The sequence below is a fragment of the Vulpes lagopus genome, chromosome 18 (genome assembly GCF_018345385.1).
Source record: "Vulpes lagopus strain Blue_001 chromosome 18, ASM1834538v1, whole genome shotgun sequence".
NCBI lineage: Eukaryota > Metazoa > Chordata > Mammalia > Carnivora > Canidae > Vulpes > Vulpes lagopus.
This window is the reverse complement of record NC_054841.1, coordinates 26,827,307-26,855,280: the sequence shown is the minus strand read 5'-3', so window position 1 is coordinate 26,855,280 and position 27,974 is coordinate 26,827,307. Positions and strand designations below refer to the sequence as shown.

General features: G+C 46.5%; 1 protein-coding gene across 5 annotated transcripts in view; it reads left to right on the top strand.

Annotated features, from left to right (window-relative positions):
- The first annotated feature begins 12,470 nt into the window (after positions 1-12,470).
- The window catches only part of HM13 (histocompatibility minor 13), a 39,838-nt gene continuing 24,334 nt past the window's right edge, over positions 12,471-27,974 (top strand). For 2 of the 5 annotated variants that reach the window (XR_005984407.1, XM_041732801.1), the window contains exons 1-3: positions 12,472-12,760; positions 22,081-22,179; positions 27,186-27,268. Coding sequence is in view for 3 of the 5 variants with exons in the window: in XM_041732801.1 (XP_041588735.1) it covers positions 12,578-12,760; positions 22,081-22,179; positions 27,186-27,268 (365 nt within the window). In the remaining 2 variants the exon portion in view is untranslated. Of the gene's footprint in view, positions 12,761-22,080; positions 22,180-22,533; positions 22,663-27,185; positions 27,269-27,974 lie in introns of all 5 variants that reach the window. The other 3 variants (XR_005984406.1, XM_041732799.1, XM_041732800.1) reach the window with 3 other exon arrangements.

The window sequence follows — 27,974 nt, the reverse complement described above, 5'->3', positions numbered from 1 at the left end:
GGCCCCAGCCCGCATCTGCCACCCCACCAACCCCACTGCTTCCTAACTTATTGCCCGGGCAGTGCCCACCATGCACCCCTCTGATGTTCGCCACATGGCGGCTGAGCCCTTAGCCTCGCTGTAGAGACTTCTGTTGCCCTTGGTAGAGTTCATTTTTGTGATGGCTAAGATGTTGCTGATGCTGAAATAAACTAGGGTTTCGACCTGAAATAAATTAAATAAATAAATAAATAAAATAAAATAAAATAAAGGCAGATTGATAGGAATGTAGAGTGAAAAAGACCTTGGGGAACTTATTCAATTTCCAGATGTGGAAAAAAGCCCAGAGAGAAGCAAAGACTTACCCAAGGTTACACAGCCTGTCAGTATAAGAAAGCACTACAGTGCAGGTCCCTGCTCCTGACAAAGACCTTGGGTGTCAACCTCTCTGGCCCCACAAACACCGAATTTAATTTTATTTATTTATTTATTTATTTATTTATTTATTTATTTATTTATTTATTCAAACACTGAATTTTAGAGGAGATGGTCTTCCAGGTGATGTCCAGGTGACAGACTGGGAGGAACCTGTCTCAAGGCATAACTGATAGCCAGTCAATTGGCTCTTGGACCTTGTAATCATAGTCATGGCAACAGTGTCCTTGGTCACTATCTCCACAGCGATAGTTGTCACAGCAACCACCACCTGGGGCCCCAACTTCCTGACACCAAGAGCCTTAAGATAAACCAGAAGCAAGCCTGTTCCACAGCACTGACCCAGATCAGAGCTCTGAGTAGGAAAGAGACTTAGCCAACATCACACAGCAAGTCGATGAGGAAGCCAAGCATCCTGAGTCCCCAGGCCAAGGCTCTCACAGATGCCCCGCCCTTTGACTGACACCTCCACCCCTGACCCATTTTTCTGCCTGCCTCGGTGCTTCCCACATTCCTGCAGCCCTCGAGGACTCAGGATCTCCTTCCCACGGCATCTCACCCTTGGCTGCCTGTCAGCCAGATCATCCTCCTGGGAACAGGCTGACGTGAGCTTAGTGTAGGACTCATCGCAGGGGTTTTCATCATTAGTTGGGGCTCCCTAGAGACCAAAACGCCTTCAACACCCTTTGCCCACCCCCTCAAAAGAAGTGATCTCCAATGGCAGAATTTCAGGCACTATTAAAATTGAGGGGCTCTTTTTGGGCATTCAGGCCCTGTTCCCTGTATAACGCCAGAGTTCCTGCCCCACTGTGGAAAGAGCTCTGGCCTGGGAGGCCCAGCTGGGATTCTAGCACAGCTCTGAATCTGATTCCCCGCTGTGCTTTTACCAAGTCCCTTCCTCTCTCTGGGACTCTGTATTCCCCCCCAGAGAGATGGGCACAAGGATACTATTCTTCTGGCCTCCTTCAGCACACCACCATCATAAGGCAGCTGGAGACCAGGTACAATCCAGTGTTTTAGTATTACCAGAGAATGATGTGGTTTAAAAACCTGGCCTTCCTTCCTCATTTCTCCCTTTATGAAGAATGTAATCTTAGGATTGGAAAGATGGTTTCAGGGATCCCTGGGTGGTGCAGCGGTTTGGTGCCTGCCTTTGGCCCAGGGTGCGATCCTGGAGACCCGGGATCGAGTCCCACATCAGGCTCCCGGTGCATGGAGCCTGCTTCTCCCTCCGCCTGTGTCTCTGCCTCTCTCTCTCTCTCTCTGTGACTATCATAAATAAATTTAAAAAAAATTAAAAAAAAGGAAAGATGGTTTCAGTACAGGGAAGAGTTTGAGCCAAAGCATGAAGGCTGAGAGAATCTAGGGACCTAAGAGTCACTAGTATGTTGAAGTGTAGGTATAATGCTGGGGGCGAAGAGAGAATAGGCTAGAAGAAAAGGCCAGATGTGGTTAAACACCACCAATGACTAGTTCTAGGATGAGGACATTGCCTCAGGGACTTCCTAAGACAGTCTCCAGCCTGGGTCCAACCCATGTACTTCTGCTATTGTGAGACATAGCCGTGTTGGATGAGGGACAGCCTGGAGGCCAATGAGAACACACCAGGAATCAGTCCCTCATCTATTAATTCATGAGCACTTATTAAGTGCACCAGGCTGTGTGACCCTGGGCAAATCATTTAGCCTTTCTGTACCTCAGATTCCTCACATGTAAATGAGGACAATGAAGATGCTGACCCATAGGGTGGCATGAGGATCAAATGGGTTAGTTACTAAATATAAATGTCAAGCACACTGCATGGGAAGTAAGTACCCCATGAATGCAGATTATAATTACCAAGATGATGATTGAGCATCTACCACATGCCTGGTCCTCTCTAGACAGTAGATGTGCAGGGTAAAAAGTGGTGAACACTGTAGATAATTCTGCCATCCAGGGGCTCACAGTCTAACACAAGGGATAAACCAAAAAAGAAAACTGCATAAAAGCAGAAATAATTTTTTTTAATTACAGATTGTTGCATCAGATCTCAGTCTTAACCCCCAAATTTAGGCATGCAAGAAGTACTCATTTTTTTGTTTTCTCAGAAAGCAAATTAATTTCAGGAAGTCTGGCTGGCTCAGTCGAAGAGTATGTGACTCTTGATCTTGAGGTCTTGAGTTTGAGCCCCACATTTCGGGTAGAGATTACCTTAAAAAAAAAAAATAAAGGAAAGAGGGGCAGATGGATGACTCAGTGGTTGAACATCTCCCTTGAGCTCAGGTGGTGATCCCGGGATCCTGGGATCGAGTCCTGCATCAGGCTCCCTGCAGGAAGCCTGCTTCTCCCTCTGCCTATGTCTCTGCCTCTCTCTGTGTGTGTCTCTCATAAATAAATAATTAAAACCTTAAAAAAATAAAATAAAAATAAATAAACAAAAACAAATTAATTCCTATCTTTATTGCCCTTGTCCTTCTATACTAGAGAGAAATTCAGTCTCTGCCCTTACTGAAAACTATTCCCCACCAAGAGAAAAGAAGGGAAGCCGGGGGCCTCTCCCTGGCACTGGACCACTCTGGCTGCTGTGCCCAAGCCCTGTACAAGCCCCAAAGTCCAGCAGCCCCTGCTTCTAAGCCTGGGGCCTCGAAGTCTTGCTGGAGGCTGGGATCACCAGGCCTGGATCCATCCCCCATAGAGTCTGGCTGCCTCTTTTGGGGGCAGTGTCAAGAAGGGGACAAGAGGATCCCCGATCCCAGACTCCATCGACCTTCCTTCCCTCCTAGAGTTCCTAGGGTTCCTTTGCATCTCCCATTGCCCTTTCCCTCAGAAGAACTGAGCTCTCTCTACAACAAGAATTTGCAAACTCAACAACAAAATAAGTGTGAAGCTTGCTAACCAGATAACTCATGCCCTACCTAGAGGGGGCAACATAGCTTAGCCCACAAACTGCCATCAAGCAGTGTGGTCTAATGGTTAGGAGCCCACATTCTAGAGCTTTGCTGCCTGGGTTCAATACTGGTGTTGCTGCTCACTATCTGTGAGCTCCTAGGGAAGCTACTTAGCCACTCTATGCCAGCTCCTTTAGCCACAGAAAGAAATACCATTTGTACCTACCTGTACAACAGCCTCACGGGAGGAAGCACTTGGAACCATGCCTGACATCAGTAGGTAGTCAATAAATATTAGTGCCCATGACATGAAAACAAAGCCTGAGATTGCTGGAGCCTCTAACGGTTCAAGAGAGTCCAAATATCCAAAGTTTTATTTTGAAATCACTCTGCTTTTTAGCTTTAGCAACAGAGTGAAAACAGTTTTTGAATGTGTGAACATAAAGAGTGTACAAAACACATCTGTGAGCAGGACTGGACCTAAGAAGCTGGCACCTTCCACATCTGTTCTGCCAAGTTTAAATGTATAGAAAATGGGGGACACCTGGGTGGCTCAGTGGCTGAGTGCCTTTGGCTCAAGTGGTGATCTCGGGGTCCTGGGATCAAGTCCTACATCCGGCTCCCCACAGGGAGCCTGCTTCTCCCTCTGCCTATGTCTCTGACTTTCTCTCTGTGTTTCTCATGAATAAATAAATAAAACCTTAAAAAAAAAAAAAGTAGAGAAAATGGAAGCCAAAAAGGAAAGAGTCTTGGAGACAGCTTCAGCTTTGAACTCTATGACCAAACCTTCCCTACGCAAGAAATACAAAAAGGAGAGGAGAAAATAGAGACAAAAACCACAAATTGATTTCTCAAATTATCCTAGTACATAGCACATTACCCACTGCAGAGTTATGTGCTATGAGAATTATTTTTTCTTTTAAGACACTGAGATAAAAAATGTAAGGTAGCATTAAAGCTAAGACTCATGCGAAAGAGCTAAAAAATCCAGGTGAGACGAGTGCCTGGGTGGCTCAGTCAGTTGAGCCTCTGCCTTGGGCTGAGGTCATGATTCCAGAGTCCCGAGATTGAGCCCCGCATTGGGCTCCCTGCTCGTCAGGGAGCCTGCTTCTCCCTCTCCCTCTGCCTGCAGCTCTGCCTGTTTGTGCTCTCTCTGTCAAATAAATAAATAATTTTTTTAATTTAAAAAAGAAGAAAAAAGATATTGAAATATCCTGGAAGAGATGATGTGGCCTGGATTGTCCAGCAGCCTTGGATATGGACAGCCCCCAGATTTCTGTGTCTGGATTGGCCTCAAAGTCAAAGGCTGTATTTAAGCCTCAGAGCAGACCTACTGCTTTTCCATAGCCAGTGTCCTGAGGACCATCTTGGATATACTGGTGCCGCCCAAGCTGTGTCGGTTAATTGGCCTAGGCTGCCCTCTGCTGACAGAAGGGGACATTAGCACAAGGGAGTAGCTGCCTCCCAAAGAAACACCACCAGATTGAAAGAGAAAGATAGAGGACACCTGTTCCCACAAAATCTTCCCTGTCTTGGTTAATGTCATCTTTGTCATCCAGTAGCTCAGTTCAGAGATGCAGGACTCAGTTTCTCCTCCTTCTTTACACCCCATCGCGGAGTGTTGTTGATTCTATTTTTTTTAATATTTTATTTATTCATGAGCGACACAGAGAGAGAGGCAGAGACACAGGCAGAGGGAGAAGCAGGCTCCATGCAGGGAGCCCGATGTGGGACTCGATCCCGGGACTCCGGGACCATGCCCTGGGCCGAAGGCAGCCACTCAACCGCAGAGCCACCCAGGCGTCCCTGATTCTATTTTCTAAATAAAATCCCAATTCAGAAATTTCCTGAGTATATCTTTTATTTTAAGATTTTATTTATTTGAGAGAGAGAGAGAGTGAGTGAGCGAGAGAGAGAAGAGGCAGAGGAAGAGGGAGAAGCAGACTCTCCGCTGAGACCCAGAGCTTGATCCTAGGACCCTGAGATCATGACCTGAGCCAAAAGCAGATGCTTAACCCACTGAGCCACCTAGGTGCCCTTCCTGAGTATGTCTTAATCATACCCACTTGTTTCTATCTCCACCAGCCCAGCCTAGCCAAAGCCACTAGCATCTCTTCTTTTACCATCACTACTTTTAATTTGTTCTGGCCAATCCCTTTCCCACTCAGCAGCCAGAGCTCTCATGATATCCTCGATTCCAAAATTATTTCTCCTCGATTTGTAGTCCCTCACTCCATGCAGTGTTGAGCCAAACAGGGTAATCCCTGAAAGACACAATGCGCCACCTCTGGGAATAGTCCCCTCTTTCCACATGGTGTCTCAGACTCTTGCCATTCTGCTGGTTCCTCTCCTTCCTCCATCCTCCCCTTCATTTTTGCTTATCTCTTTCTCTCCCTCCTGTTCATTTCTAATGCAAAGCAGATTTGCCATTTCTGTTTCTTCAGCACTTGCCAGACAGAGCTCCTAAGGTCTCACATTCAGCTCATGCAGATTGTCAAATTATTTCCCATATTAAACATATACACCTTTCTCTCCCTAGGAAAAACACCCATGCAAGACGATGACACTTCCACCATGAGTGCATTGTGCATCCTGTGGCTCTTAACATTTCATCATTCCGACACCCTCTGGCTTAGCCTGTGATTACAGAAATCCTCACTGACCCCTGACTCAGACCGTGTAATGGAACTCTCACCCACCCCAGAGGCCTTTTGGACATCATGACCACACTGAACCAAGAGGAGCCTCCGGGTTTCAGAGGCAAATCATTACATGTTAAGTCAGCTCCTGGGGTACCATTTGTAGCACAGAGGTTTGCTGTGAAAGAGAATAAATACAGCATGCAGAGATAAGTAGAGAGAGAATCTGGCAGCATAGATGACCCAGTTGCTGGGGGTAACTGAGGCCCAGCTCTGTCCCTGCCTATCCTGTCTAGTTGTCCAGTGGTTCGGTTATTTACACCTTCCTTGGAATTCAAGAGCCAAACATTCCCACCTTTCCCTAAAAGTGCTTCCGGCTAAGTTTCAGTCCTCACAAACCAAAGAATCCGAATCCGACTCACTGTCAGAGGGCACTTGTCATTCCTTTTGCAGATCCAGCCTCCATCCCCAGCCCCACAAAGAACAAACAGAACTCTGAAAAGAGTTTTTTCTTCAAGTCTTCAAAGATCTTGTATTTTTTTCTTTTGTAAGTAGGCTCCATGCCTAACGTGGGGCTTGAACTCATGATCCAGAGACCAAGAGTCATAGACTCCAGTGACTGAGGCAGCCAGGTGCCCAATGTATTTTCTTTTTTTTTTTTTTAAGATTTTATTTATTTATTCATGAGAGACAGAGAGAGAGAGGCAGAGACACAAGCAGGCTCCATGCAGGGAGTCCAATGTAGGACTCAATCCTGGGACTCCAGGATCATGCCCTGGGCCGAAGGCAGCGCTAAACTGCTGAGCCACTCAGGCATCCCATATTTTCTGAATCTCAGAAGCAGAGGGATGAGTTCATCATATTCATTCCTTCATGGCAGACCATCTTCACCATTTTCTGGCAAAGCTCCTGTTTTGTTTTATTTATGTATATTTTGTTGTTGTTGTTGTTGTTGTTGTTGTTTAAAGTTTATTAATTTTTAGTAATCTCTGTACCCCATGTGGGGCTCCAGCTCATGCCCCCTGAGATCAAGGGTCCCATTCTCTTCCAACTGAGCCAGCCAGGTGCCCCTGTTGTTATTGTTTTATTTTTATTTTTTAAGATTTTATTTATTTATTCATGAGAGAGACAGAGAGGCAGAGACATAGGCAGAGGGAGGAGCAGGCTCTATGCAGGGAGCCTGATGTGGGACTTGATCCCAGGATTCCAGGATCACTCTCTGGGCCGAAGGCTTATCGCTTAACCGCTGAGCCACCCAGGAGTCCCTTGTTGTTATTGTTTTAATCCCCAATTCCCACTCTCATTGGAATCCCTCTATTGGGAACCATTCAAATGTGCTTGATGTATACTCTTTAATAATAATATTCTAAAATATTCTTGTTAGATTTTCAATGTTCCTATGTGATATGTACTTTTAATTTATGCAAATCATATCATACATTTCTTAATGCTCATCTCCACATTTTTAAAAAAGATTTTATTTACTTATTTGAGAGAGAGGGAGAGTGAGAGAGCACAAGTAGTGGGAGGGGCAGAGGGAGAAGCAGACTCCCCCTTGAGCAGGAAATGGAAGTGGGGCTCGATCCCAAACCCTGAGATCATGACCTGAGCCAAAGTCACTTAATCACTGAGCCATCCAGGTGCTCCTCAGCTCCACATTTTAAAGATCTATACATGTTGTTAAAGATTAGGGAGATTATAAGGAAGGCATTTGGTACCCTACCCAGATCCCCTTCAGGAGACATAGTGGCTGAACCCCTAGCTGTTGGGGGTGTTGACTGAGAGCCACTCACCATGGCTACCTTCTCTGGAGAATTGCCCTTGGTCAGACAGGAGCCAACCAGCCAGGGTTTCTCTCCCCTGACTCCTAGCTGTGGCCAATGACTAACACGTACATGGTGCAAGAGGCCTGGGCTCAAAGCAAGAACAATACTGTGGTGAAGTCTGTGCCCCAGAGCTCTCTTTTCAGGTCACAGTGAAAGGAGTCTCTGGCCAAGACCTCCTCTTCACTTAGCCTTTTATCTCCTGCATTCCCTCATACCCTTCCTCCTCCTAAGAACATTCCTCCTTGGAATCACTTAAACAAGAATCCTCACCTCAGGCTCTGCTTCTACTTGACCCATGAAAGTGACCATACATTATCCTCCCAACTGGTACCCTTTTTAGAGTGCAAGGGCTTCTATCACTAATGAGGCCAGTGCAGGGCACTTGGGTGGCTCAGTCGGTTAAGCATCTGCCTTTAGCTCAAGTCATGATCCCAGGGTCGTAGGATCAAGCCCCACATAGAGCCCCACAACAGGCTCCCTGCTCAGTGGGGAGCCTGCTTCTCCTCCCTCTGCTGCTCCCCCTGCTTGTGCTCTCTCACTCTCTCTCTCTCTGTCAAATAAATAAATAAAATCCTTTAAATAATAATAATAATAAAAGGGCATATAGCATGATTGTTCTCCCCAAACCAGGAGGCAACATCACCCTTGTTTAGTGTGCTCTCAGATTGTTGCTTCTTGTTGCTGCCCAGCATCCCACGTATATACATCCAGCATATTTTGTCAATCCTTTCCCCAGTGACACATGCCTAGGTTTGCTTTAACCTCCTGCTACCAAGAAAAATAACAAACACTGCTGGAAATCCTTCGATCTGTCCCCTAATAGACCTGAGCAAGAATTACTCTAGGACTGTGGAGCTGAAAATAATTCACATGAGCACTTTGGGCCTCCAAAAAGATTTTTCCAAATGAGGATTTCAGCCTTAAGGCAAGAAGGTGCAGAGGCACCAAAGTGTTTCTCTCTGTTTCTTTTATCTTAGTAAGCCCCCTGGGATACTTGTGCCAACTCCATCCTGCTAGAAATACAGGGGTTCCTTGGGATTCCCTGACTTTGGAACCCAACACAGAGCTGATGTTCAACTCAAGCTCTGAGGGATTATAGGGTGAGAAAGTAAAAGCTAGGTTGAGAGAACAATATATTCACTCATCCATATATAAACATTTATTGAGCACATACATGTGAAGGCCCTGTGGTCTTGGCAGATAATAGGAATGACAAACATTTATACAGTTTTACTGCTTTCTGGCCCATTCTCTCAGAAGATCAAGAAAATGGGACTACCTGGGCCCTGGGTTGGGCCCACGAATAAAGAGCTTCTCCTACACCAACATTTCTCAGACTACCTGTGCATGTGGATGGGCTGGAGATCCAGTAAGATCTGGGGTGGAGCTGAGATTCTGCATTTCTTCTAGGTTCCCAGGTGATGCTGATGGGGCTAACCTGGGCACCACACCTTCATTAGGAAGGTCCTACAACCACAATACAATCACACCCAAACAATCCATATTCAAATTTCCTCATTCATCTGAAAATTTTCTTTACAGCCTACTTAAAAATGTTGTGACCCAGGATCCAATCACGGATGGTATTTTACACTTCTCTCCTTTCATCTGCAACAATCCCCATGGAGTTTTTTTTTTTTTTTTTTTTTTTACATGGTACTGACATTTTCAAAGAGGCCAGGCTAGTTCACTTGTAGAATATTTCACAGTCTGTATTTTTCTGACTTTTTCTGATGTTCCTTCATGAGTAGATGTGGGTCAAACATGTTTGGCAAGAAAGCCACACAGATGATGTGTCATGCGCATCATAGCACATCTGGTCATTTTATCCCATCCCATCCCATCCCATTTTGTCACTCCATCATAAAGGAAACTTTTTCCTTTTGTAATTAATAGGTAAGCTGTAGGATAATGCTCTAAGACTGTATGGATAGCCTGTTCCTCAAAACTGACAACAGTTTCAGCATCCATTCATGATCTTTGCTTGTTATTTTTAGAAATAATTAAACATTTAATATTATGCATAAATGCATAATATTATGCAAGTATGTGTGTAAGTATATGTGAGAAAAAGTTGGAAAATCTGAAATCCGGGGACACCTGGGTGACTCAGTGGTTGGGTGTCTGCCTTTGGCTCAGGTCGTGATCCTGAGGTCCAGGGATTGAGTCCCACATCGGGCTCCCCACAGGGAGCCTGCTTCTCCCTCTGCCAATGTCTCTGTCTCTCTTTCTGTGTCTCTCATAAATAAATAAATAATCTGAAAAAATCTGAAATCCATCCACAGTGACTGAGTATGAGTGAACAGGAGAGTGGGGCTACATCCTTCTCTAAAACAAATATTTGGTAATTTATCCCAGACACTAAACAAGCTACATTCTTGACCTCAGTTCAGATATCCTCTGGGAAAGTAACCCCGTAAAGGAGGCTTCGGCAGATAAAGCCTCAGGGCACCCACCTACAGACTGCCTCATCCCTGTTTTCAGACAAAATCCAGACAGGTCTGCTCCAAACCGGAAATCCAACACTCCAGAAGCCTTGACAGGATCTTTCTGAGGTTGGTCACCCCCTTAGTTCCCTGGGTCATATTCACAATCTCTGACTCCGGAGTGTAAAGAGAGATGGCCAGATCTGCCCTAGACAAACTAAATCAAATGCTCAGCCCAGTGGGAAGCAGGAGTGTCTCCAATTTCCAATCACGAACTCTCAGATGAGGAGGCACAGAGCTGTGAGGCCTGGTTGCTGGGCAAATCCTGTGACCTGAATTATTGATGGATGAATTCATCAGGCACACTGCCTTCATCCATCCATTCAAGTCATGTCCAGCTTATTGAAAAACACAGCCTGAAACTGTACTCCATCTGCCCAGAACTAAGTTATTCTGGTCCAAACTCCTTAGCTTCCTTGTAGCTGAAATGTTGCAAATAGCAAAGGCTTTGGAGTCCTACAGACCTGAGTTCAAGAGTCTCCTCTTCTATTCTGGCTGTATAACCTTGGTCTGGCTAGTTTAGCTTACCTCTGTGAGGCTCAGTTTCCTCATCTGTAAAATGGGAGTAATCACCTCTTACTAATGTTATGGAGATAAAACACACACAGACACACAGACACCTACACATACATGAAGTTACTAGTTCAGTGCCTGGCACACACTAGACTAACAACTCTTTTTTTTTTTTTTTTTAATGTAGGCTCCATGCCCACTGTGGAGCCCAACTTGAGGCTTGAACTTACATCCTGAGATCAAGACCTGAGCTGAGATCAAGAGTCAGACACTTAACGAACTAAGCCACCCAGGTGCCCCAAAACAACTCTATTATTCAAACTCTTATAGTCTGGGATATCTGGGTGACTCAGTCAGTTAAGCATCTCAACTCTTGATTTCACCTCAGGTCGTTGTGATCTCAGGGTTATGAATTGAGCCCTGCAAGGAGCCCCACCTTGGGCTCTGTGCTGGATATGGAGCCTGCTTAAGATTCTCTCTTTCCTTCTCCCTCTGTCCCTGCCCTCTAAAAAACACCCAAAACAAAACAAAAAAACTTCTTGTAGTCTGACTTCTTACCTCTGCCTGCCCTCCCCGTGAAACCCATGTTCCAACCCCACCTCACCACCTGTTAAGCTTGGACCAGGCCATGTGATTTTATATTGTGTCATTTATCAACTTATACCTTCTCAGCTTTAAATCTACTTGTTTTGTCTGCTCCGTACTAATGGAGCTGGGCCTTGTTCTCTCCTTTCCCAGCTGACATGGTTAAGCTTTTTCAGTACAGTGTACCAAAGGGACATCGGAGAGGAATGGATCTTCTCTTTCTCGCTTCGGGTTGGCTTACCTTCTGGGTTCCTGGAGAGCATGCTTTTTTTCTCCACTACTTACTTGGCCCAAAGTTTCTCTAGTGGTAGGTGTCTGCATGGTGCAAATTTCTCAGTTTGCCTGCCACATACTTTCTCCAGCTTTTAATTAGGACAGCAATTGCATAGGCAAGAGTCCCAGACAGCACGGGGCTGCACCCAAGTTCAGGTTGCTCCTACCCATACCTCCTCAGCCCTAGACACACATACTTTGGAAGCTCCACAAGACTGTCCACCTGCAGAGCCAGCCACCTGGTATCTGTCCTCTGAAACTGACGGGAACCACCCTGGCCCAAGCCACGTGCAGAAGTGAACTAGATTCCTAGAGAGGGAAGTCCCTTTGAATTACTTAAGTCCATTAGCACACTATGTAAAACATAAGTACACACGGACATCCTCCAGATATCAAATTCTATTTATTTTATTCATTTTATGGTCTATCCAACATCTTCCCCAACCACCGCACTAAAAATGCAAGCTTTCAGTCTCCGAGTATTGAGACGGACTCTTGCCTGTATTGTTCTTCTGTGTCCCCAGAGCCCAGGACAGCGTCTGGGCATCAAATATTTAAGGGGTTAAGGAACAATTGAATATTGGATGAATCAGTCATGAATGAACAAATTCTTAGTTATTAGGATGAGGACTTGAGGGGAGCGGAACAGCCCGGGTGGAGGACGTCGGCGAGGCCCGGGGCACAGGACCCTCAGGTCTCGCTAGGGACGGCGGATGCCCACCGCGGTGGTTGCGAGTTCCCTCCCCCACCGCTCGTGAGTTGCTTAGCAACTGGTCGCCCAGCCCTCCGCCACCGGTAGAGGGCGCGCGGGCGGGGAGACGTGAACGCGCACGCGTGCGCGGCGCGGACCGGCGAGGGCTGCACGTCACTTCCTGTTTCTTTAAGGGAACGTGGCTTTTCCCCGCAGCGCCGGTCTTCCCGTCTGTGTCTCTGCTGCGGCGGCCGGAGCGGACCCCGAGCGCAGCGTCGCCATGGACTCGGCCCTCAGCGACCCGCACAACGGCAGCGCCGAGGCAGGCGGCACAGCCAACGGCACGACGCGGCCGCCTTCCACGCCCGAGGGCATCGCGCTGGCCTACGGCAGCCTCCTGCTCATGGCGCTGCTGCCCATCTTCTTCGGCGCCCTGCGCTCCGTGCGCTGCGCCCGCGGCAAGGTAGGGTCCGAGGCAAAACCGCGCGCGCTTTCCATCTCCTACCCGGGACATGACTGACACGGACCTTCCGCACGCCCGCCCTAGCAGGACAGACACCTCCTCTCCCCGGACGCTGACCCTTGCCGGCACGGATCACCACCGCTTCCCCACCCCGAGCCCACATCCGGGAGCTGGCCTTAGCTGCCCCGGGATCTGACACCTTTTCAGATAGGGACCGGCTTCTACCCCCACTCGGACCCTGACACGTCCCTTCCTCTGTGCATCATGCTGCAAACACTGTCAGCCTCACATTGCGATTCGGGCATGTATTGTTCTGAGCCTGCTGGACCCAGCCAGCCTGGCCCCACTCTCTGCTCCGGCTGCTTATCCCATATGGGACACACCTCATCCTGCGCTCTGAGTCAACCCGCATCTGTACCTGATGCGCTCTGGTCCTGACGACTGAATGGTATAATCCCCTGTCATTCCTCCCTTGGAAACCTTGCCACATCCACCCTAGGGCAAATTCTAGCATCCAGACCCATCCTGAAACGGTGACACCTGTCTAACTGGAATCTGTGGCCTGTAGTGTGCTCTTCTAGAACCACCAGATCAGGCCCTTGCACCGCCTCAGAAAATTAACTCAAGGATATAGCCACAGCTCAGGCCCCAGTTTTTGCATCACTTCTCAGACCAGTTCCACTCAGCCAGCCCCTCAGAACCTATCATCCTAGCATCTCTTTTTTTTTTCTTTCTTTTTTTTTTTTTTTAAGCAAGCATAGACACCTTCTTTTGCTGATTTGCTCTCCCTAACTGGTAGACACTCAGTCTTGGACCTGTTCTAGACCGAGCCCAGACCCTGTTCCCAAATCCTCACCCTGTTCTCACCCCAGAACCTGACCCTCCCTCAAAGTAGCTTTTCTCCCGGTGCGCCCTGAGACAGTCCCTCCACCAAAATGGGCTCACCTGCTGAGCAACTTGAACTCTTGGCCTCTCTTACCAGACCAGGCCAGACCCATTCCTGACCTTCCTCAACATATGTCCCGTTGGGTACCTAGGAGGATTCCATCATCTCTCCCCACCATCCATCTTCTTCCCTATATTAAGTCCTCTCCAGCCCCTAGCACCAGTGGCTTCTCATTTCCTGTCATCCTTTCCCCTCCTGATCTGTAGCTCCTCCCCTACCCAAACCTGAAGTTGAACCTAAACGGAAGCTGTCTTACCCAAAGAGGGCAGGTCCACAAAGCAGTTGCCACTTTGGAAACTGCTCAAGTGCAGGTTCTCAAAACATTACCCAACTTGAGGTCTGCCACCTTCCTTCCCCAAGATCAGAGAACTCTCTGTTGGCTCCTTCTGTGGGCAGACACAAAGGGGAGTAGTCAGCAGGGCTTAGATGGCCCTATTTGCCTTTCCATTCTGCCTCTTCTAAGCAGAGTTCAGGTGGCCTTCAGCTTCCCTGCTGCCATGCCTTTTTGCAAACCCTTGGTACAGGAGGAGGTTTTGAAATAGACCAGGACAAAGGAGGTAAAGGCAGCATGGCATGAACTGGGCAGCTTGATCTAAGGGGCTCCCAAAACTGAGTAATTCTCCTTGGTGTCTTCTACACAAGGATCACTAATCTCTTGAAGCATTTTACCAACAACAGAATTTCCTGAACTTCCACTGTTGTCATAGGGGGTGGAGGGTCAAAAATGAGTAAGTCAGAGCCCTGTTACCAAGGACTTTAGGTACCTGGACAGAGGAAGAATAATTGGCAATGTGATTGCAGTACAGTAGTGCTGTGGGGTTTAAGTAGAAAGTTTGAGCATACTTGAGGCAGGGCAGAGAGGCTTTACGCTGGAGGTGGGCTTAGGTCTTGGTGCAGAGGCAGAATTTCAGCCAGAAGGCATTCCAAGCAGTAAACCAAGTAAGCAGCAGTACAAGACAGTTTAGGAGAGGGGCGCCTGGGTAGTGCAGTCAGTTAAGTGTCCGACTCTTGGTTTCATCTTGGGTCATGATCTCAGGGTGGTGAGATGGAGCCCTGTGTCCAGCCGAGTTGAGCATAGAGTCCACTTGAGATTCCCTCTCCCTCTCTGCCCATCCCACTCATGCTCATGCTCTCTTTCCTCTCTCAAATAAATAAATCTAAAAAAAAAAAAGAAAAAAAGTTAGTTTAGGAGTTGGTGAAGGTCTGATGTGGGAACAGAGGGCATGCATAGAAAAGAGCTTTCAATCCACCATAGCCTCTAAATACCTCCCCCACCATCCCCTGAAGGCTGCATGAAATCGCAGCCGGCCAGACCCACCACTAGTAACCAGGATATTCTGAAGGCTTACAAAGCCTTCACCTTCTTGGATTCTCCCACCAAATAAATGTTACAGATGAAACCAGTTTTATTTTCCCTGTCGTATGGAGAAAGAAACTGAGGGTCAAAGAAATGACTACTCGTGATCCCGCTGCCAGTTAGGGGCAGAACTGGGTGTTGCTAGACCTAGTCCAGGGCTGCCCTTGGTACAGGTGCTTCTAAAGACCCACACAAGTGGCATTTGGGCCCAGGAGAAAAAACAAGCAAACAGTTCCCTTTTCCTACCCTGAGTCATATTTCCCTGGTCATGTGGAAAGGAGAGAGAAAAGTTAGTGTGGGGGCCCAGGAGTTTTGACTTCCCACCAGTGTTAGACCTTAAAGCCAGCTGAGAGAGGGCATGTGAGGACAGAATTCTCCATGGAGCCAAGTTGTCCATAACAGGCAGGGCAAATTGTGAAATCATGGAGAGAAGAAGGTGGAGCATCCAGGAGTATGTTGGGAAGAAGCAGCTGTGGGAGGAGCGGTCTTAGAGGGGTGCCCATCCCTGTCAGAGACTTATGTTCCCAGAAGGGAGCAAATCCCAGCCCAAGCAATAGCTGGAGATCAGATTACTTCAAAGGCCCTTGGCCTGTAACTCAGAGGAGCCCCTCAGCCAACTGGACTGGGCTTCTGCTCTGTGCCAGCACCCCTGGTACCCTGCCCAGGGGCTGGGTACCCGGGGTGCTGGGACAACGAAGGCCAGGCCCTGCTCAGTCTCCACAGAGAAGCAGATGTGTGAGCAGCTAACTAAACTGAATCCTGATATGCCTTCCAGAGGAGGCCACAGCTGCCTTTGCATGGATGGGCGAAAGTTCAGCAAGCAGAACAGGACGGGGGGGGGGGGGGGGGCATGGCATTGCAGGGCACGTTCAGGGAGGCAATGAGGAGTGTGATGTGAGCCAGGGGCAGGGCCTTGGAGGACATAACAGGAAGATGCTCAGGCAGCCTGCAGCCATTCTGTACAACAGAATCCTGAAGGCAACACAACAATTGATCTTCATAGTTACAAAATGACCACATACTTGCACTTGTGTAAAAAAAAAAAAAATCCAAGCTATGGAAAAGTATAAAGGAAAAGCCTCCTTAGTACCACTCCTTGAAGGAACCTGGTTAGCTCTTTGGTGTGTAACCTTCTGGAACTTTTTCCATGTATATACAAATGTGTGTGCCTATGTGTGTATACAAATATAAATTTATTTTTATAACAATGGGATTTTACAGCACAGACTGATCTGCAGTTTAATTTTTTTTTAATACTATGTATTGGTCATTTTTCTATGTCAGTACCTGCAAATCTGCCTTATTATTTTATGCGGGGAGGGTAAGTAATGCATGCCCATGGTACAGAATTCCAAAGGTGCAGAGGGTGTCATGAAAACCTCTGTCCTACCCAGCTACCTAATCTCCCTCCCTAGAGGCAGCCCCTGTTACCTGTTTCTTAGATATCCATCCAATAAATTTGTGCCTTTACAAATAAGCATATGCTTTCCCCTCATTTTTGCATTATAACTTACATTTTGTTATAAATACACTTTTTTGCACCTTTTTTCACCAAATAGATGTTGGAGGTCAGATATATCAGTACATATGGAGTGGTCGTGTTCTTTACAAGATTTTATTTGAGATTAAAAAAAGAAGAAGATTTTATTTGAGAGATAGCATGCTCCAGAGAGAGCACTAGTAAGGGAGAGGGGCAGAGGGAGAAGCAGACTCCCTGCTGAGCTGGGAGCCCCATGCAGGGCTCGATTTCCAGGACCCTGGGATCATGACCTGAGCCGAAGACAGGCACTTAACCGACTTAGCCACTCAGGCGCCCCTCTGTTCTTTAATAGCTATATGATGTCCTACTTGTATCCCACAATTTGTTTAGAGCACTGGTTCTCAAAATGTGATCACTGGACCACCAGCAGCAGCAACATCACCTGAGAACTTATTAAAAATGCAGATTCTGAATTAGAAATTCAAGGTGGGCCTGATAGTCTTTTTTTCTCAAGCCCTCATGACAATTCTGATATGTGATATGTGCTCGTGTGAGAACCTCCAACTTAGAGTCCTCTGCTAGTTGTTTATACAAGTGTCCGTCTTTTTCTATTACAATCCATGCTGAAATTAATCTCCTTATATGTTTGTTATGTCACACTCTTCTATATTCGTAGAACGATTTTTTTTCTTTTGAAATTGATTTGCAGGGTCAAAGGCCACGTGCATGTTTGATTCAGATTATGCATCATAGAGATGTGTAAATTTATACCCCCACCAGCAGTGACCTCAATTCCTGTGTAATGGCTGCGCAGTAGTCCAGTCTCCAGGGCTTTGTGAGCCAGGTATGTGATACAATCAGGTCTAGGCTTCAGAAAGAACTCAGTGATGAGAGGGAGGAAGAACAGGAAGGAGGCTGGTGAGGTGGTTGCAGTGAAGACTGTAGTGGGGCACAGGATTGGAGTTTGGGGGTTAGTTCTAGAAATGCTTAGGAAGCAGTCATGGTGAGGTGAGTCAGTGAATATGGTGGGAAGAAGAGGAGACCCTGGGGTCTCCAGCTGGGGTTACAGAGTAACAGAATGGTCCATAAGTCCCAGATCATTTCTAGGGCATGGCCTGGAAGCAGTACTCCCAGAGGTCAGGCCGAGCCAGTGACTTGAGGCCGGGTATCTGTCTTCCCTTGCTGCTTTTGCTTCTGTCCTGATAACATCCAGAATGTCACTGGAAGCTAAATTTATTTCTGCTATTTGTGTCAGCTTCACACACACACACACACAAATTATGTTTTATGTTTGGGGAGCTATTGCATTTGCCTAAGAGCATCTGGCTTGACAATCTACATGGAATTAGAAAATCCTAACAACTTTTTTTAACGTTTTGTATTTTTGTAACAACAAAAGTTAACTCTTGGGGGAGGGTTGTTTTGTTTTGGGGTGGGGAACTGAGGGAGAAAGAATCTTGGGCAGGCTCTGCACCCAGTGCCAAGCCCAATCCAGGGCTCCATCACGACCTTGATATCATGACCTAAGCAGAAATTAAGCGAGTAAGATGCCTAACTGACTGAGCCACCCAAGTTCCTCAAAGGATAACTGTTCCATTGTCACAGGCTCCCTGAGCATCATATCACATCTTGCCAGCAGAAATTTCCTGGTAGGAAAGAGAGGTTATCTAGGAAGTAGTGGCTAAGAGTTTGGACACTGGAATCCTGTGTTTGAATCCTGGCTACACCACTCACAAGCTGTGTGACCTTAAGCAAGTTACCTCACCTCCCTGAGTCTTAGTTTCCTTATCTGTAAAGTGAAGCTCTTAAAAATACCTGCTTCAAAGAGTTTTTGTGAGGATGAAATCATGTAAAGCACCTAGAACAGGGCTTGGCACATGGAATGCGCTCCATAAGTGTTATCCTTAGTACTTTACTGTCAGATTTCCAGTCTCCTGTCTGACTCAACATTGCAGCTTGGATATTTACACAGTCACCTTCAGAGGCGCCCAGAGTCCTCTGTATAGTGAAACATGTACTTGGCTTGTTCACAAGCAATTTTAAGCCTCTTCCCACCCAGGATGCAGGGAATATGTGGACATGAGCCATGGCCCTGATTTATAAGTGAGGCCAGAGTCCCACCTGCTCTGCACCTGCAGGTCTGTCTGCCTTGTGTTTCCTTTCTTTGTACACAGAGCAAATTCCTCAACTCAGTCAGTGTGTATCTGGCTCCTACCCCCTACCAGAACCTGTGCTTGACCATCAGGGCTTTACCAAAGTGCCGACTGCTTTCTTGTGATTGCCTTATACATAGTAATAATAATAATACAGATAATCTAGACAGCTCGTGTGACAGCTCAAGGCACAACACTAAGTATTTCCAGTGCAAAGGTCATAGAATCCTGGGGCACCTGAATGGTTCAGTTGGTTAAGCATCTGCCTTCAGTTCAGGTCATGATCTCAGCATCCTGAGATCGAGCCCTGTGTCGTCCTGGGATTCAGCCCTGAGTAGGGCTCCCTGTTCAGCAGTGAGTCTGCTTTTCTCTCTGCCCCCACCCCGATTTGTGCTTGCACATACATGCTCTCTTAAATAAATAAATAATAAATCTTAAAAAAAAAAAAAGGTTGTAGAATCCTAAAACTCATCATACAGCTGAGGAGACCAAGGCTCTGAGAGAGTAACATTCCCAAGCCTCAGAGCTGGGAGGAGGCAGAGCTGGAAGTTGGGCTGGGCTTTCTAACATCAGAGCCCTCTCCCAACCATTTGGCACTTGTACCAGGTATCACAGCAGTATACATCTTATTTTGTCATGTGTCACACCGTATTGTGATATTCTGTTTAAGTGTCAGGGTCTTGACCTGCCTGCCTGCCTGTGGACTCTGAGATTAACAGCTAATATACATCTGTACCTATGCCCCTGCTACACAGGACATATATGTGGAAGCGCATGGAGAGGTGGGGGAACTTTCCCAAGCCCCATGGCACACTGCTGCCAAAAGCAGAAAGAAACCTAGGGCTGGGGGCAGCCTGGGTGGCTCAGTGGTTTGGCACCTGCCTTCAACCCGGGATGTGATCCTGAAGACCCGGGATCGAGTCCCACATCGGTCTCCCTGCATGGAGCCCGCTTCTCTCTCTGCTTGTGTCTCTGCCTCTGTCTCTCATCAATAAATAAAATCTTTTTTTAAAAAAAAAAAAAAGGAAAGAAAGAAACCCAGGGCTGGGGAAGTAGGAAGAGGGAGAGAACCCTGCCTCTTTGTGTCAGTACTGCTTACCTGTCCCACCCCCTCCTTCCAGCAAAGCTGCCCCTGGGTGCTCCAGAAAGGAGGGTCTCCCAGGCACCTCAGTCATACATATGTTGGGGTTTGATGAAGTGCCTCCCCACTCACCTCTCCCTGACAATATCAGCTCCTCATACAGTCACAGTACTTTATAGTTTGCCAGGCTATTTCACATCCCATATCTCATTTGGTGGAAGTCCCTTGGCCCTTTTAGAGGTAAATAAAGCTAGAGATTGTGATCCTGTTTGACAGAGGAGTTTAAACTGAGACTCAGTGAAGGATTTGCCTCAGTCACCCAGCAAGCCATTAATAGAGCACTGAATACCTTGATTTTACTTTACATGTATTATTTGCATATGTGTCAATTTTATCTGTAGGAAAAATTCCCTGAAGTGGAATTGCTTGGTCAAGGGTATATGCACTTGTGATTTTGACAAATATGTAAGTGTGCTCTTTGCAGGGAGACCAGTTTACCCTCCTGAAGGCACTGTTTCCCCATAACCTTACCAGCTCAGTCTGTTATCTAGCATGGGGACGTTTGCCATTCTGATAGATGAAAAATGGAATATTAGTGAACTTCAACTAGAGTTTCTCTTATTAACAATGAGAATGAAAAAAAAGGTGAGGATGAACATTTTTTCCTGTGATTAAGAGCTTTGTGTGCTTCTTGCTCTCTGACCCTTCTCTGTATCCTTGGGCACATGCAAACTACAACTTGAAGCACCTGCTGAGTTATACTCCCCAAAAGACTGGACCAGAACCAACAGTGTATGCACGTCCTAGCTCCCCGCCTCCCAGTTCTATTTCGTGACCATTTCATGGGTTTACTGCTCTCTGACTTCATCTCCTTCCCCTTCTGCATTTTTCCTTCCATCCTTGAGCAGAAGGTCTACCTGACCCAAAAACTGCCCTCTCCAGGCAGCTTCTCCTTTAGCATGTTTTGTTGGTTTTTTTAAGAGGCAGCCATGAGCCAAAAAATTAATGAGATACTGAGGCTGAACATGATCCCTTGTCCCAGGGATGCTTTTGCCTTATTCACAGGATGGACACGGTGGCAATGGAATCTGAGGCATTGTGATGAGCCTGTGGAGAGAACCTCTCTTTGACTTGAACAGAAGTCTCATCTGGCATTGCTAGGACTTTTGGTAGCTAGGATATAAAATAGAATAGACATAGAAAAGTGGGAATTGCAGTGGTGGAGTCAGCTTAGCCCAGTGGGAAGTCTGGGAAAGCTTCACGGCAGTAACATTGGGCAGGATCTTGACGACTGAGGATTCTGCGTAGCCGAGAGAGCATGGAGAGCATGATCTTGAAAGCTTTCAACTCTGTTTTTTCAATATAAATCTAAACCAGAATTATACTACCATTGATAGATTTTCATTAAAAAGGTTTCTGGGGGCAGCCCTTGTGGCTCAGCGGTTTAGCACTACCTTCAGCTCAGGCCCTGATCCTGGAGACCCGGGATCAAGTCCCGCGTCGGGCTCCCTGTGTGGAGCCTGCTTCTCCCTCTGCCTGTGTCTCTGCCTCTCTCTGTAGCTGTGTGTCTCTCATGAATAAATAAATAAAATCTTAAGAAAGGTTTCTGGTAGGAATTCTGTGAAGTTGATAAAATCTCTATGCTGTGCTATTGCTCTACTCCCAGTTTTTTCCTTTTTTTAAAGTACTAAAATTATTTTGACCACATTGAGGTTTTTTCATGTACGTATTTATCCTCTGTCATGTCTTTACCCAAATCACATTGTTGCCAACTATAGCATCTGCCATTATGGATTTAATCATGGCTTTTACTCTTACCAGATTCAATTTTCCCAAATTCCTCAAGTTTAAGTTTGATCAAAATTTGCTCCTCCTCACGTTTGGCATCTGCCCAGTTGCAGCTTCCGTTGCTGTCAGTTTTATTTGTTGTTGATTTGTTTCTATTCCGAACTATTGGATAACAAATTCATCACATCTACCTGGTAGCTAATCCATAAGGAAACTGGGAGTAGTTCTCAGGAGGTGTAGAACTGCTCTACTGTCCTGAGCTTTCAGAATTCTCTTGCAGGTATTGCATACCATACCTGCCTCTGCCATCACTCTTCTCCCTAGATCTGGCACACATGCACTGCCAGAGTCCAGATTGCCCCAATGGCAGAATGGCAGGGTAGAGCACCTTGCCCCTGGGTGAGCAGAGGGAACCACATTGCCACGGCCTGGGGTCAGGAAGATGGGGTGAGCTCTAGCCCTCAGAAGCCAGAACCACACCCTTTGCTAACAGGCACCTTTCTTGTCTGCTCTAGAACGCCTCAGACATGCCGGAGACCATCACCAGCCGGGACGCTGCCCGGTTTCCCATCATTGCCAGCTGCACGCTCTTGGGGCTCTATCTCTTTTTCAAAGTAAGTCTTCTGTCACTTGTTGCATCATTTGGTTAAATAACTTCACTTTGTTTTGTTTTATTTTATTTTTCCCATCACAGGAGACATGCATGTTCATTTGTAGAAAATAATGAGCAAGAGGGGGGAAAAGTCATCATAATTCACCTCAAGACCAACTACACAGAGATAACCACCGATGGTGTTTGGGACTCCTCCCTATAGTCTTTTATTTCTTTTCTCCGCGTGGCTTTTTTTGTTTTGTTTTCATGATACCGTTTTTTGGTTGCATTGTACTGTTTATGCTGGGACGGGATATAGCTTGTGTCTCTGATGCACCTCTACCATACTAATTGCCTTTTTTTTTAATTTACCGAGGTTTATTTTCCCAATAAAAGTTACACAGGCTCAGTGTTGAAAACGTGGAAAACACAGAAAAGTAAAAAGGGGAAAACAGCAATCATCCAAAACCCCACTACCAGAGACAATCACAGATTCCCTTTGGAGGTGTGTCCTTGCGCTGTTTTCCTGGTGCATGGTTTCTCCGTAGCTGTGGCCACGTGGCGTACTCAGTTTTGTAGCTGCCGCTTTCACTCCCCATTAATAACATCATAAGCATTCTCATGTTACTGCAAACTCTTCTTAAGCTTTTTTTTTTTTTTTTTTTTTATAAAACCTGCACTATTATGAAAATAAGATGCAGAAAACATAAAGGGAGGGAAAAATACACAGAGGTAACAATTGCTATTAACATTTGGGCATGTTTCCTTTCAGGCTTTTAATAAGCATGCTTTTAACATAATTAGAATCCTACCCTAGCTGTAGTGTTGTGTCTTTTGTTTTTGTAGGAGTGCCTCACAAGTGCTTTTTTTCTGGTCACTGAAAAGCTCTCAAGAACAACTTTTAATTCACATGTAAAAAATACATGTAGATGGTGAAAGAAATGTTTTCAATCTAAGGGACAATGTAAATGAACCATAATCTTCCTAATTTGGTTTCTTGTTACTCTTACACATAGATCTACATTTATATTAAAATTTTAAAACAAATGTATCAGATGTAGGACTTTTACCATGGAGATATTTTTGTATCAACACAGTCAAATCTACCTCACTCTCTTGCACACCAGTTTGTGGCTCTGTTTTATGGCTGTGCCCTTGAGGGATGTCTAGTGCTGGGATATCACAGCAGTGCTGCCGCAAGCACCAGGCACAGTATCTTGGCCTGGGCACATATTTTCAAGTATGTTTGCAGTAGGAGGACCAAGTCATATAACATCTCCATTTGCAGTTTGAACAAATAGTACCAAATCCCCCCAAAAGATTGCATCCATTTACATTTCCTCTAACAGTTAGGAGTGTGCTGGCTCCCCTATACTCTCACCAGCATTGAGTAGCATCAAAATTCCTTATCTTTCCCAGTTTGTGAGTGAGTCAGCAACATAATTTTTAACTCCTGTTTCCTGTCCCATTGCTCCCTCATTGTTGGATCAGAGCTACACTTCTTAACTGGTTTCAGAATACCCCCACAGGCAGATTCACCACAGTTCACCTCCAGCATCTCCTTCACTTTAAACAGAAAAAGTTATCCTGATTTTTATTCTTACAAATAAGAGTCCATCAAATAACAGGAGGTATTCACAGATTTTTCCCCCCTGGACCTTGGGTGAAGAGTTGAATTTATTCCATGCTTTGGTTCATAGCACACCATCATCAGTCCATGCCAGGCCCCTTCTTCACCCCTAGTGCCCACCTGCATCTCCCACCTTCATTTCCCTCTCCACAAGAAGTATCTGCTCTAATGCGTTTGCTTTGTCTTCAGATGTGTGTCTCCTTATAAAACATATAGTGTCAGTGTATTTGTGTGTATTGAGAGTCCAGCTTCCATAAATAGAGCTGTGTGGTACATCTCTCTCTCTGCTTTTTCTCTCCTCTATACTTTTGAAATCTCTCTGTGGCCATCTGTATATCTAGCCCATTGCCCCGAACTTGGCTTTTGGCAGATATTTCTCAGGTCTCTGCCATGCTGAGTGCCAGGAATACGTACCCAGCCCCTTGCCTCAAGACCTTCTAACATTTTTAGAACTTAGATTCTTTCCTTCAGCTATGTTCCCTCGGAAAAGAATTTCTGGCAGTGGAAGGTATGAGCATTTTTCTTTAAGACATTGGATGCTCAGCCTGTCCCCCAATCCAGGTGGGTAAGTTCCAGCCTGCTGGCGCCAGAGCACACAGCATACCTCTTGCTCATGTCTCTAGAGGGTCCACACTAAGATTTCTGAAAAGTGGCTGCCTAGACAACACAGCCAACAGATTCCTCCCAAACTCCAGGCTGGTGGCTGGTTTCCTCCTCTCCCCTGAGTGGGACATTTCTCAACATCGTAAAATTTACCTTGTCCCACCTCCTTTAAAACTGATTGTTTTAAGTTAACTTATAAAAATTATACCCCCCCCAAAAAAAAATTATACCCAGCAACATAAGTAAAGGAAGAAATTGGGGTGAAGGAGAAAATTAAAATATGATAAAACAAAGCCTAGGGTGAAGACCATACCCTGAACCCAGGCTCTAAACTTGAAAGACAGGTACTCTTGTCAGAGTGACTGATACTGGTGTGGCTCTGAGTTTCTAGCAGCTAAAGCACAAAGAAAGCCAGACTTGGTGCAACCTGGTGCACAATTTATAGGCCACACAGTCAAGCCAACTGGTAGCTATAAGTTGCAGCCAGAGAGATTTCCCCAAGGCCCCCGTGGAAGGAACACTACTGAAAGGTATACCACATCTTCATAAAACATGGCCCACATGCCTAGGAAACATGTTCATAGGGCTTTTTCTTATAGTAGTTGTATTATCGGCCACTGCGTTGCTTATCCATTGATTCTGCAAATATTTATTGAGTGCCTGCTGTGTACAAGGCCCAGAGTGAGAAGAACAGCTGATGATCCCTGCCCTCAAGGAGTTTCCTATTAATTGGTGGAGATGGACACCAGTCAGTCACACCGTAACTAATATGAAGTTACAGTCTGGGAAGTGCTATGGAGGCAAGGTATAGTACCAGGAAAGGATGAAAGAGCCAGCCAAGCTAGCATGAACCTCTACTCCTGCCCATCTCTAAAAGCAGCACCTCCATCTACCTCACTGTTCTACTCAACCCTCCAGGCACAAGCCCCTGGAGTTGTCCTCCCTGCTCCTCCCAGACAGCCCCTCAGCACCTCCCACATATGCCATTCCAGAGCAGATCTGGAATCTCACTGCTGCTCGTCACTTCCCTCCATCTCCCAGCCGAGAGCACCATCCTCTATCCACCAGACTGTGCAGTGCCCTCCTCACCAAACTGTTTGCTTCCACCCTCGCCTTGTCTTCCACGCAGCAGCACAGGGATCCTCTCAGACCATCTGATCATGTCACAGCCCTGCCCTCAGCCTCCAGTACTAGCCTGTCTCACCCAGAGGAATCTAGTTTTTCTCATGGCACTGCAGAGTCTCTTTCCCTCTTAACTTCCCAGCCTCCTCTCCTGACATTGCCCCTTTACTCCCTCAGCTCCAGGCTCACAGGCTCTGACTGTTCCCCACATACATGAGCAACATTCCTACCTCAGGAGCTTTGCACCCACCCTTCCCTCTGCCCCAAATGCTCTTCCCCCTCGAGTACCCTCACAGTAGCTCCCTTACTTTGTTAAGGTTCTACTCCTGAACGAGGTATCTTCCCATTGAGAGGCCGTCACCAGCCACCTCTCTAAAAGAGCAGCTCTCCTCTCTTCTGTCTCCTGGCCCTGCTTTGCTTTTCTTCTGAGCACCCATCACCACTTGACAATATATTGCATTTTTGTTTCTTTTGAGATTCTTTCTCCCTTACTGGAACATGAACTCCATGAGGGCAGGGACTTTAGGCCTTTTTCCTTGCTGTATGTATCCCCAGCAGTTTATACAATGCCATGCACATAGTAAGCAGTCAGTAAATGTGAGCTGAATTACTGAGATGTGGTTGTATCAAAGAAAGCTGCTCTGAACTGAGAGCTGAAGAAAGAAGGGTGGCCTAGATGTGAGGAGGGGAGAATGTTCTGGGTGGCAGGAGAGTGTGTGCAAGGCCGGCTGCCAGTGGTGGGGCTGTGGCACAGACAGGGCCCTGCAGGAAGGCCAGTGTGGCCGCAGCATGGAGAAGGACAGCCAGCATGTTGTGAGCTGCAACTGAGAAGGTCCACAGTGGCCATTGCAGGTGCTGAGGGCCAAAGAGAGGGTAAAGACCTTGAGCCTCTTGAGTGTGGCTTTAAGCAGGGGAGCAATGTGGGCAGACAGGCATCTAGACAGATTCTGTAACCATCTCCTTGAGAGTGCCTGGTGCCTCTGTGCCCCATACCACAGCACATGATTCCCTCCCAGCTGGTGACCCTCAGGAAAACGAATTCAGGAAAGGACGAATGTGGAGGGAGATGGCAAAGCATTCCCAGAGTCCAGAATTCACAGTAGTGACAGGAGGCTTTGGAGCATAAGAGAGAACGTTTCTTAGTTTGACTTGATAGACCAAGAAGCAGAAGGCAGGTCCTGCTGTCACCGCTTCCAGCCATCACCACAGGAATACTTATCCAGAAGAGCATCATGTAAAGGATGGAGCTGGGCACAAGCAATTTGTAACTAGTGTGCTTGGAGCCTTGGTGGCTGCTGTGAAAAAATCCCTAGATTTTTTATAATATTTCCAAACTTGGAAGAGTGCATTCTGAGATTCAGGTGGTTCCCTTGGGACATTGCACTCCAGACTGTCCTCCCCCATGATTCTCTGCCAGGACCCTGAGCACAAACATCCTGCTTGTCTCCAGATAATGGAGCCACCAGACACCAACATACAGACTCTTTTGGGAGTGCATCTGGGGGGCCTGAGGCACAGAAGGTATAAGGCCCCTAGCATTGTCTGAGATTCCTGACACTGTTCCCTAGCTCCAGAGGGGTGAGACCAACCTCCAGAAGGGAAGCAGGGACTCTGGTTTCCTCATAGCCACTGGCAACCCTGACTTCCTATTTCTTTTTTTATTTCTGCCTCAGATATTCTCCCAGGAGTACATCAACCTCTTGCTGTCCATGTATTTCTTCGTGCTGGGGATCCTGGCCCTGTCCCACACCATCAGGTCAGAAGGCATCTCTGCAACATTTGAAGCAGCTTTCTCAGGAGCCAGTACAGGGTCCTGGATGAGAACATGACCTTTGGCGTCATTCAGAGCCAGGTTTGAATCCTGGCTGTAAAATCCAAGAGCATCTTTCCCCTGTGTTACACCGTGGATGACCTAGAACAGGAACTGTAACCCCTGCAGGATCCAGTTTCCTTACAAGAAGTAAGAGTATCCAGTGGGTGTTTCCCCAACCGCTGTTGTTGGGAAAGTTACTTGTGAACAGTAACCTGACATCACTTGTCACGGTGCTGAGATGGGTAATACCAGTGCCACCTACCAGATGTTGTGGGCTGTTGTGCACCAAGCACTAAGCCTATCTTCTCATATGTGATCTTATTTCATAATGAGAGAGAGGCAGTGTAGTGAGAAGTTAGCAGTACAAGCTCTGGAATTTGATTACCTGAATTTGAATCCAGACTCTGCTACTTAATAGCCCTGTGACTTTGGGCAAGTTACTTAATCTCTCTGGCCTCAATTTCCTCACCTGAATGTGGAGGAAGATAATAGAACCTTCCTCATGAGTCATGGGAAATCTTTCAGCCCAGTATCTGGCACCTAATATGTCCAGTAGCTGTTAACTGTCATTGTTACTATTATTTCCTGTGCTAACCTGTCAGGTAATTTATTGATGTTAGCTTTTGCTTTTAATTCTGTTATCTTCCGA